This window comes from Neophocaena asiaeorientalis, unplaced genomic scaffold (assembly GCF_003031525.2).
Source record: "Neophocaena asiaeorientalis asiaeorientalis breed wild unplaced genomic scaffold, Neophocaena_asiaeorientalis_V1.1 scaffold91, whole genome shotgun sequence".
NCBI lineage: Eukaryota > Metazoa > Chordata > Mammalia > Artiodactyla > Phocoenidae > Neophocaena > Neophocaena asiaeorientalis.
The window spans coordinates 4,667,329-4,679,625 of NW_020173198.1; the positions used below are offsets into that span (position 1 = coordinate 4,667,329).

Here is a 12,297-nt window from a genome sequence, read left to right on the forward strand (position 1 = left end):
GCTGTACAGCAGAAATTAACACATTGTAAATCAACTACAGTTCAATTAAAAAACAAAACCCAAACCAAAACATTAGAAACAGTGCTAACATGGTAGTGTATACACACATAAAAATGAAACAAGTTACAAAAAAAGTACTCACCCTTACTACGGACGATGTGCTATGACATTCTCCATTCTAGTCCGTATCTTTTTAAAATAAGAGACTTGATTCCCTACATGGAGTCACCATCCATTAATGGCCTAGTACACAGTTTCAAAAACAATGGATTAGTAAATATGGCATTAGTGTTAAAGACACACCAGCACCAGCCTGAGATCTTCAACTTGGACTTCTTAAGATCTGAAAGGTCCTTAAGACCTTACTGAACAGGCAGTAACTTTCTCACCAGGTGATTCAATGTCATTTCACGCTGTGTCACCACCCGGACCCCTGTCAACAGGCGTGCTGCTGTATAACGGGGGACAGGTCACACTGTAGGGAAAGCTGATCTAGAGACTCTGCAAGTCTCTAGTAAGGGGCCGTGATCTCTCGGACGGGAGAGGGCCGGTGGGCTGCCTCACTGCCGCTCTGCACACACAGGCTCAGGTTCACAGCCCCAGTCACATCACCAAAAATCTCATTAGGTGTGGACAGGCCTTATGTCTTTGAATTGGAGGCCAGGTCTCCAGGGCCCCTTTTAATCTGTATCATAACTGTATTAGTTTCCTACTGCTGCTGTAACAAGTGACCACAAACTCAGCGGCTTACAACAACACAAATTTATTCTCTTACTGTTCTGGAGGTCTGAAATCTGAAACCAGCTTCACTGGGCTAAAGTCGAAGTGTCAGCAAGGCTGGCTCCATTTGGATGCTCTGAGATGTTCTCTTTCCCTTTTCAGCATCTGGTGGCCGCCTGTATTCCTCCACTTCCACCCCTTCCCCACATTCAAAGCGCATCACTCCAGTCTCTGCTTCTGGTGTCACATGCCTCCTTCTCCTCCGACTCTGACACCCCTGCCTTCCCTTATAAGGAAGGACTCTTGTGAGGACATCCGGCCCACTTGGAGGCTCTTGGGTAATCTCCCATCTCAAGATCCTTAATCACATCTTCAAAGCCCCTTTTGCCACATAAGGTAACATGTTCACAGTTGGAGGGATCAGGGGCTCATCATTCATCCTGCCACAATGACCAAGGTGAAGGCGGATTTAAGCAGGAAAGGGCAGAAACGGGAGCAGAGACGAGCTCCAACATCTGGTCAAGGTGCCAAGTGCAATGTCGGGTGCTGCAAACGGGAGCACACAGGAGTAAATCCCGCAACGGACGAGCTAAGTCTGACTCACAGGGAGCGAGCCAAGGTCAAGGTCGGGTTAGGACCTCTGGTTCCAGCTGACACAGAGGTGAACCACAGCCCACCCAGGGGAGCAAAGGATAAACAGCAGAGGACCAACACACCGGCAATGGCAACTGAGATTTATTTAAACGGTAAAAGCCGACAGGAACAGGAACTGGTACAAGCACCTCGGTCAGTGAGGTCTCTCGGCGAGCGGGGAGACTGGTAGCCGAGGCCTAACCACCACTCAGGAAACTCGGAGACTCAACTCCGGAAAGGTCAGTGGCTTCAGCTCTGGCTCAGCACGAGTCTTGAACAGATCAGTAAGTTATTTCCTTCAAGCCTGGGAGGAAACACACAGAAGCTGTGAAGAGGCTCTCACGGATTGGGGCAAACAGCCAGCGGTGGGAGAATGTGACCCCCGGATCCCAGGCCCACAGTGACCGGCTCTGGGGCACCAGCCACACGTGTGATCACCGCAGCCCCGGCCTCCTGGTTGTGTAAGATGAGACTTCACAAGGCAACAGGAGGTTGGATGAGACTGTGTTTATGGGTGGTTTTGAAGGGATTGAGAAATGTTTTAAGAGTTTACGGGCTCCCTGCAGTAAACCTGAAAGTCTATCCTTTAAACGCTGAACTTTTTTTTTTCTGAATAATACTTCTCGTTCAGACAACTTGTTTAAGGAGTTCATTCTTGAGTGTTCTGCTTTTTACCTTAAACATTTAAAAATTAATATTGGCCTGTTTTTGGTGAGAAAGAAGCCAAAGGGCTAGTGACTAGCCTTAGCAATTTTGTTCACCCTTTTTTTTTTTTTTTTTTGCGGTACGCGGGCCTCTCACTGTTGTGGCCTCTCCCGTTGCGGAGCCCAGGCTCCGGACGCGCAGGCTCAGCAGCCATGGCTCACGGGCGCAGCCACTCCGCAGCATCTTCCCAGACTGGGGCATGAACCCGTGTCCCCTGCATCAGCAGGCAGACTCTCAACCACTGCGCCACCAGGGAAGCCCCACCCTTTTCTCTTTGAGTCAAATTCAGTGATAAAAGACTAGAGTAGGCAATTTATTTCTTCACATGTCTAGTAATTTTTTTATCGTACACTGACATGGCAGATAGCAAGCTGACGAGACTCTGAATTCTAGTGTCTTCCTCTGAAGAGCGCTGAGTTTTGTTCTGGCAGGCAATTATCTTATTGGAGAATCATCCTGATCTTCTACAGTCTTGGCTGCAGGGTTGTTTTAGTATGAATCTGTCTAGGTTTTGTACTAGAGCCTATTCTTTAGGACTTGGCCTTTTAAATGCTGAACTTCAAGCAAACACAGTTCTTTCTTCCCCACACACATATAAGTACAGTAAGTCCCCTACATACGAATGAGTTCCATTCCGAGAGCGCATTTGTTAAGTCCAATTTGTTTGTTAAGTGCAACAAAGTTAGCCTAGGTACCCAACTAACACAATCGGCTGTATAGTACTGTACTGTAATAGCTTTATAATATTTGTCACACAAATAATACATTAAAAACAAACAAAAAATAAAGAAAACATTTTAAATCTTACAGTACAGTCCCTTGAAAAGTACAGCACTACAGTACAACAGCTGGCATACAGGGGCTGGCATCGAGTGAACAAGCAAGAAGAGAGAATTACTGACTGGAGGAGGGAGAGGAGGTGGGAGATGGTAGAAATGAAGGATCGTCAGCAATGAGACGGAGAGCAAGCTGCAATTTCACTCACGCATGACGTTGATGGAACGCAAGTTTGCATCTTTGAAAGCTCGCACCTTGAAGGTCTGTATGTAAGGGACTTACTGTATTGATACAACGAAGCAGCCAGGCGCAAAGTGGGGAAAAGAAGCCCCTTACATAAAAATGCTCAATACATCGCTACTTTACAGAAACTAGAATTAACTCTGTGCTATTACAAACCACCTATATTTTTTAAAGTGTGAGAAACTTAAGTAAATTCAGACATAGCCTCATGACAGAATATTTATAAAGCCATTAAAGTGCAAGGGGAAATGCTTAGAATATTAAGTTAAAGAGATCAGGAATCAAGGTTACATAAATAGATAAATTCAACTCTGCTAAAAACAAAACAACATCTAGAAAAAGAATGGAAGGGAAAAGCTGCCAGAGGTTATCTCTGAGTGATGGGCACACGGGTGATTTTTTTCTTTGCCATACTTTTTTAGAAGTTTCCAAAGTCCCTACTAAAAATTACACTGTTTTGAAAAGTGCGGGAGGACAACAGTACAAAACACACTAATAAACGATTTTTTAAATAAAAAATAACTTAACTGGATTTTGTGGGCTGAACTGCCCAGCTGGGTAAATTTATAAACTAGCGGAAAGATAAGCCCAAGGGGGATGATTAACAACCTGGAATTTTTACACAGGGGACAGTTTGTGACTCTGCCAAGTTCTTTGTTTTGTATGGACTACCTGCCTAAAGCCATGTGTCAGACACATCGATAGGAAGCTTAAGGGCACCTATGACATTAAAGGCCAGGACCGAGATCTACAATGGTCTCCACTGGCTGGAGAGCCGCCCAAGGGCTATCTCCCAGGGGAAGCAAGGTCAACAAGGGGCAGCTGTAAAGGAGGAACTCGATCAAGATCAAGGCAACAAGAAACACTGAGACAAGGCTCCATGCTCTGTCCCTATGGCCCTACTCTTCCAGGCCGGGGAAATTCATCTTAAATATAAGAGAAGAGAGAAATTCAACCCACAGCTACAGGGGTGTTGGAGAGATATAATGATCTGTGTGTTTAACATCTAGTAAACCTGGTTACAAGTTGATTAAAAAGACAATCATTGGGTCCTTTTATTAAGATGATTACAAGACTCAAAGTCTCTTACCATCCAGCTGAGAAAATTCCACAGTCTTCTAAAGGGCTGTTGTTTTTTTTTCATATATGTGGTTTATTTAAACAGTTCTCCTGGGTTTTGTGCTATAAAAACACGGAGGATATAACAGCTGATTCTCTGGCTATGTTCATGGATCGGATCCAGGTATATATATACGTCCCCTAGTTCTTCCTGGGTCAAAAATTCCCGTCAAGTCTTATGTTCTCTGGAGACAAAAAAATTCCCCCTTTCTAGGTTAAATCAATACAAGTGAAGTCACCTACCCAGTTCACTTCCTCCTTTGGTGGCCCAGCAAAGGCAGTAATGCTGCATCAGTTGTTCAAGAAGCTCCATTTCATCCAGGAATTCAAGGGACTCTATTCTGTGGAGAGAATGAAGAGACAACAGTACAAATGTATCCAATCAAAAATGAAGGTCATGACCCATGCTTATAGTCATGGAAAGGTGTTCAGGATATACTATGTGAAAAGAAGCAGGCTACAGAATAGTATGCATGGTGTGGGCCCATTTTAACTTATTTTTATTGAAAAGGAGAAAAAAATCCCATAAGCAAAGTCCAAAGTGACAAATGACAAACTAGAAAAAAAATGTTTGCAATAGAAATGACAAGGGGTAGATTTCGTTGTTATATAACGAGCTGTTACACTTCAATAAGAACATCTTTTAAAACTTATTTAAAAGATGGGTAAAAGACCAGTTCACTGGCAAGGAAAAACAAGAGCTTTTCAACCTCATTTATGTGAAAAGAAATGTAAATTAAAACACATGAAATGTTTTCAGCTAACAGTTGACAAAGATAAAAAAGGCTGATACATCCTTAAAAATAAATAAATAAACATTTTTTTAAAGGTTGATATACATTTTACCAAGGACATGGGAAAGAGGTGCTCTCCTGCATTACTAGCAGGATGACAAAATAGTATAACCTCTCTGGAGGGCAATTTGACCACCTCTATCAATGTTTAAAATGTACGCCCTTTCATTCTGCAATTCTGCTTTAAGAATTCACCCTATAGGTGTTCAAGAAATCTCACTGCAGCATCACAGCTGCAATGTAGTACAGCAAAAAGACAAAACAAAAAACAAACTTTAAAGTAGAAGAGATGGGTTGAATAGATTAAACACATTCATACAATAGGATACTGTGCAGCCATATAGGGTAGGTTTATATGAATTGACATAGTACATTACTATCTATGTAAAGAAAAAGTGGGGGATATATATGGTTATACATACATGGACTAATTTTGGAAACTGCAGAAGAAAGTGGTAATGGTGGTTGTCTCTTGAAACAGAAGGTGGCTGATGGTAGTGAGGGTGAGTAACCAAGTCTTTTGTTCTGTTTTCACTCTGTACTACTTTATTCTGGTTACATTTTTTCCCCATCATCTGCTTATATGACTTTTTTCCAAAAATCATTTTAAATGTAAACTTTTAAATATATACACACACAGAGAAACATACGAAAACAGCTCTTTAAGATGTTTTCTGTTAAGATACGCACACACTGGGGCGGTGGGGACAACGCAGGCATTTCCAAAAAGAGTAAAGAAGAAAAATAAAAGGTGATCCATATTCCACTATTTACAGCCCTGTTAACATGCCGGTATTGCCATTTGTCCAGGCTGTGTGTGTCTGTGCTTGTGCACATGTGCATGTCCATGAAAGTGTATAGATGTACACGCTTGTGCATGTTTCTGTATTTGTGCTTAGCTCCCACCCTGGTGTGCAGGCCAAAGAGTCACATCTGAAGTAAGGATGACTGTCCAAGGAGTCCTCTGGTGGCTTCCCAGCTAATCTTAGCAGAGGACCTCAAGGCAGGCTTCCTACTGTGAGAAGGAACCAGCATCACGATCAAGGCTCCATCACCGTCATGACCAAGTTCAACTATCAGGACACACTAGACTGTGAAGCTGTTCCCTAGAAGGTGAACTCCGCAAAGGCAGGCATGACGCACAGTAGGCATCTGTTAAATCAACAGGCCTGCCTCCGGTTTCTTTTCATACGGAGTATCTGGCAAAAGCCCTTGACAAATGTAGACACAAACTATGAGGCATCTGCAGAGCTGGGAGGGCTGGTCGGCCTGGGGTGGACAGACCGAAGCCTGTCCCGCCTCTTTACCCACCTCTGTTAGGACAAAGGCTGCTGTTTGCAACATAACTAAATGCCCAGCTATAGACATTACTTTTTAATTACTTTAAAATTATTATTACCAAGGAAACAACCTAGGTGTCCACTGACGGATGAATGGATAAAATGTGGTATATATACTGAGATTTACAATGGACTATTATTCAGCCATAAAAAAGAATGAAATCTTGCCACATGTGACAACATGGATGGACCCAGAGGACATTATGCTAAAGGAAATAAGTCAGAGAAAGACAAATACTGTAGGATCTCTCTTCAGGTGGAATCTAAAAGAAAACAAACAAACAAAACAATTGGTAGGTGCTGGAGGTGGGCGGTGGGAGGGCAGGCAGGCAAAATATGTGAAGGGGGTCAAAAGGAACAAACTTCCGGCTGTGAAATACGTAAGTCACGGGGAAGTAACGTACAGCATGGTTATTATAGTCAATAATGCTGTATTGCATATTTGAAAGTTGTTAAGGGTAAATCTCAAAAGTTCTCATCACAAGAAAAAAAAATTCCGGGAAAGTAGTGAAGATTGCTGCCACGTCCTGCCTGCCATTTGCTGCACACGGTGGGGTGTTGCTGCAGGACCTTGCTTCAGATGTGATGGCCTGCACTATGCAACCACTGGAAACTTCTTGCTCATCATTTGCCTGAAATCTTGGCTTGTGTTCACCTTTTTAAACAAAAAATATGCACCAAAAATGCCCACAAATTCAGCTACTAAATCTCCTTTAAAGATCTTCTTTAGAAGATCTTTTATTCTTTGGACTAACTGTGAAGAAACTGATGGAAGGTTTGTTTATTATGTTCTAAATGGAGTTTTGTTTACTACTCAAAATAAAGTGGTTCTCCTTAAAAAAAAAAAAAATCCTGTATGTGCAGTGACTGATGTAACTGGAGTTATTGTTATCATTTCACAATATACACAAACATCGAATCATTATGTTGTGTACCTGAAACTAATGTTGTCTGTCAATTACACCTCAATTTAAAAAACTGTTATTAATATATATCCACACATAAATAACAGGTACCACTAAACAGGATGTGGTAACCCTGAACATCTTGACATGTAGAGATAAATACAATCTATTGTTAAGCTTTTGAAAGGATGGTGGTTTACAGACCAATACATGTAATATCAATCTACTGATTCAAAAACTATAAATCTATATATTGATAAATATTTATCTTTATATACACATAGAAAAAGAATACACCCCAGCTCTCTCTGGAGGGTGCTACAGAGCTCACAACTGCTCTATACTTCATGCACTTTACACTGCTCGAAAATTGTTTTATTAGAACAACGAGCATGTATTTCTTTTGTAATGAGAGGAAAAGTCCACTTAAAAATCCATAAGCAGACTTTTCCCCCTTTAGGAGCCCTTGGGCAATGTCATTTTCCTGCTTCTCCAAAACACAGGGATTGTGCAAGATTTCCACTGCAGAGGTGTAACTGCTTATTTCAACTAAGATAATCTGTTTGGGCATAAACCTTATCTTGGCTAATAGCTAATAAGTTACTCTCAAGGAGCTATCAATGTTTAATCTACATTAGCAGCAGTTTAACTTGTTTCAAAATAAGTCTAGTTCAGGGTTGAATTTTTTTGTTTGTTTTTGTTTTAAACATTAAAGGATACAGACAATGATGCCTTTAATTCACAGTTATCTGCCATGGAGCAAACTCTTGCCAATCCCATACCTGCTCACTTCGGCACGAGGTAATTTGCTGTACAATTCCATCATGTCGATGGCTGATGCCGATTCCCACCCACTCGACAGGAGCCGTTCTTTCTAAAATGTGCAGTGGAGAGAAAGGGAGAGGACAACGTGCTGTCATATGACCTGAGACACTCTTCACGCACACGGAATTTCCCTCAGAGGACTCCTCTTTCAAAAGCCCACCGTGGCCACTATCACCTTTCTTTTTTTTTTTTTAATTTTCCCATTTTCTATACTGAACACGCATTGTTACAATGGGGGAAAATGCATACTAAAGTATAATATTTAAAGAGAAATAAAGGAAGAAACTTTTCTATAAGCAACAGTTTTTTAAAGTACCCCAGTGGTAACGTGACACAAGCCATGTAAAAACTAACGTATTTAAATGGGGGCAGGGGTGGGAAGTGTCACTTTAGCAAAAAATTCTCAAAGGTGGGGGAGTGCTGGGGGCGGGAACTATTACAGGTTCCAAGAGATTTAAGGGATCGATCAGTCAAGTACAAAGTGGGAACCATGTTTGGATCCTGATTCAAATACACCAACTATGAACATTTTTTTAGACGACTGGGGAAAACTGGAGATGAATTGGGTGTTAGGTGCTATGAAGGAGTTTGTGTCGACTTGTAAGGTGTGATAATGGTATCATCATTATCCTGGGGGGTAGAAGGTCCTCACTTTTTTTTTAAATTTATTATTTTATTTTTGGCTGTTCTGGGTCTCTTTTTGCTGTGCGCGGGCTTTCTCTAGTTGCGGCAAGCGGGGGCTACTCTTTGTTGCGGTGTGCGGGCTTCTCATTGCGGTGGCTTCTCTTGTTGCGGAGCACGGGCTCTAGGCACGTGGGCTTCAGTAGTTGTGGCACGCAGGCTCAGTAGTTGTGGTTCTTGGGCTCTAGAGCAGAGGCTCAGTAGCTGTGGTGCACAGGCTTAGTTGCTCCGTGGCATGTGGGATCTTCCCGGACGAGGGCTTGAACCCGTGTCCCCTGCATTGGCAGGCGGATTCTTAACCACTGCGCCACCAGGGAAGCCCAGAAGGTCCTTATTGGTAGGAGAGTCACCTGAAGTATTTATGGGGAAAATGATATACTGTCTGGGATTTGCCTTAAAATATTCCAATGACACCATCAACAAAAATTTGGAGGCAGGGGGATAAATCAAACGATGATGACAAAATGTTATTAAATATTGAAGCTGGCTGATGGAATATGGGTGTTCATTTTAACTATTCCCTCTACTCTTATGTTATTTGAAAAACGGCATAATAAGAAGTTAAGATAATAGGGGGTCGGAAATGTAAATCTGCATCTTCCATACCAAGATGGCAGGACAGGGCTTGGATTTCCCCCAGCACGATGAACCAGTAGCCCACGTGGAGCCCTAGCTGCCTGGAGGCGGGCACTCATGAGGGACTCTCACATTCTCTTATCTGTGAAGGGAGGGTGCCCTTTCTCGGTTGGCTAACGTTACAAGAGGATGTCCTGGTCTCTGCCCTCTGACCTGAGACTCTAACGACTTGCAGGTCTCCACTCCCGCCAGGTCACACTGTCGTCTCCGCAGGTTCTCAATCATGATCTGCCCAAACCGGTCATCCATGTTCACCTGGGAAGGGACAGAGGAGGCTGGGCACTGCCACAAGGATCTCTTTGTTTGTTAAATATGCAAGATTAAAACAACATCCTATTTCTAACCAGTCAAGGCTGATAATACCAACTGCAGGTCACAGAATCCTGAGTGCCATGCTGATGGAGTAGAGCCCCTCGAAAGGCAATTGGGCAGTGTCCATCCATTGCAAACACTCAGTCTGGGATCCAACAATTCCACTGCCAGCAACCTGTCCTATAGATAGACTCACACGTGAACGCAAAGATGCAAGCACATTTACTGCAGCATTATGTATGATAGGAAGAATCTGGAAAGAACTTAAATACTCATCATTTGGGGTTAAATTAATTCTGGCATGTTCATATAATGAAATACTATATAGCTGTGAAAACAGGAAAGGAAGATAGATAGATAAACAGATGGACAGATATGAAATGATCCCTAAGATAAACTCCTGAAAAGTAAGGTACAGAGGAATGTGTATAGTATGCTTCCATCTGCCCTTAGGGAAAAAAAAAAAAAAAAAAAAAGGAAACTCTTTCTACATTTATATATGCATAGGAAAATTCTGGAATACAGCAAGGTTGCTTCCCAGATTAGAGGCTGAGGTCTTGGGTAGATAAGAGACTTACTTTTCTTTGTCTACCCTATCGACCTATATGATTGTTTGTTTTATTCTGCATGTGGCATTACTTTTTGAATAAAAAACTGGTTTATAAAACATAATTTATATATGTGTACAATGTCACAAAACAAAATATTATGTACATGGGAATTCCCTGGTGGTCGTGGATAAGAGTCTGTGCTTTCATTGCCGAGGGCGTGGATTCGATCCCTGGTTGGGGAACTAATATCCCACAAGCCGCATGCAGTGAGGCCAAAAAATATTTATATATTATGTACATTATTGTATTGATAGCATATACACTGTTACTTTGTCATATACAAGGTATCTAAAATTCAGCACTTTAACAATATATGAAGTGATTCCCGGATTCATAAGCCAACACCAACGCCAACGCTACAAGACAAAATCCAACGTCACTCTTTTTTAGGGGGATGCATAAGGCTTATGTGGCACTGATGATAGGACTGCACACTATTCATTCAGGATACAAGCATATTTGTGAGCACAAACGCCTTCATTTTATTGCCTAGGCTTGAATCCTGGCTTGATACTTAATAGCTGTGAGCTGTGAGCAAGATGCCTAACCCCTTGGTTCAATAGTCCTCTCACCTGTAAAACTAGGATAGTACTAGTACCCACCTTGAGGTTGTTGTGATGATTAAATAAGTTAATATATATGAAACTCAAAGAAGAGCGCCTGCTATACAAGTCATCAGATTCAAAGAATGTGCAATAATTATCATTACTGAAATAACCGTCATCCGTGTGGTTTTGTCATTTAACCACTAATTAAAAAATAATACATGCTATGTGAGCAATTGACAAATGTGAGGATGATGATTCTGTACTTGTTAGGAAAGAACTGAATTAAGTTAAAAGTTTATTATTCACAAAATGAAGGTGTTGGGTAGGGTTTAACCCCATCTAAGGACAGCTGTGGTCAACATATTGAAAACTCACATTCTCAGGCCTGTTCCAAAGTGACAGTGTCTCTAGTCAAAACTCACTTAACCCATTGTCTCTCATGTGATGTTGGATAAAGGTTTGTTGAATAAGAGAATACAAAAATGAAGCAGAGTGAATGAAATGGTACACATCCGAAATGTGTGGAAACATGGGAAGTGGAATTCCTTTTCCCCCAGGTATGGTATCCTGAAAGCAAAGATAGGTCACCAGGATTTATCCACATCAATACTAAAGACCGATGAGGCCAGCTACCATTATATCCATTCATTAGGACAGAAGACTCAGTCTGAGGAATGCCTCCAATTAAACAGAAAAGGAAGAAAAATCAAACAACCAAGAACCACCTATACAGGAACCTGGACTGGGTAAGGGGTGGGAAGGAGGCCAGGAGATCAAGGTCTAGCCTTAGACTTCTTCATAGCTACGTGACATTGGGCAAGGTCCTGTACTGCCCTTATCTGTAATAAAATATAAAAATAAAATAAAATGAGGTAAAAAACAAAATAAAATCAATAAAGCTAAACTAAAATAAACAATAAAAGTAGCTAAAGTGTATTCAGTGCTTATCATGAGTCTACTGCTGTTCAACATCTCATGAATTCCCATAATAATCCAGAGAAGCAGGTATTCTTTTTTTTTTAATGAATGCACTTGCCACATTTAATCTGAATTATTTAGACTTGAGAGGTAGGTATTCTTATCCTAGGTATCTATGTATCTAGATACCTAGATACCTAGGTATCTAGGTAGGTATCTCTCTCTATCAGAGAGATCCAAATAATAGCTAACTTAATAATAGCTAACTTAATAATAGCTAACTTAATAATAGCTAACTTAAGAGCCAGCAATGCTGTAAATGCTTGTGCACCTATTAACTCATTTATTAATTATGAAGTCGGGATATTATTATCCTCACTTTTCTGATGAGGAAGCAGGCACAGAGAGGTTAAGTAACTTGTCCAGGTCACACAGCTAGGCAGTCTGCCTCCAGAGCATGGACTCCCAACCACCAAGCAATTCTGCTCAGGTCACACAGTCAATAATAAGAGCTAGGGCCAAGATTCAGA

At 41.5% G+C, this 12,297-nt stretch overlaps 1 protein-coding gene across 1 annotated transcript in view; it reads right to left on the reverse strand.

The window, feature by feature from the left end:
- Positions 1 to 1,437: 1,437 nt before the first annotated feature.
- The window catches only part of LCMT1 (leucine carboxyl methyltransferase 1), a 55,383-nt gene continuing 44,523 nt past the window's right edge, over positions 1,438 to 12,297 (reverse strand). The window contains exons 8-11 of the mRNA XM_024744663.1: positions 9,532 to 9,633; positions 8,019 to 8,110; positions 4,441 to 4,538; positions 1,438 to 1,657 (exon numbers count right to left, since the gene is read on the reverse strand). Coding sequence (XP_024600431.1) covers positions 1,635 to 1,657; positions 4,441 to 4,538; positions 8,019 to 8,110; positions 9,532 to 9,633 — 315 coding nt within the window. The 3' untranslated portion in view covers positions 1,438 to 1,634. The remainder of the gene's footprint in view (positions 1,658 to 4,440; positions 4,539 to 8,018; positions 8,111 to 9,531; positions 9,634 to 12,297) is intronic.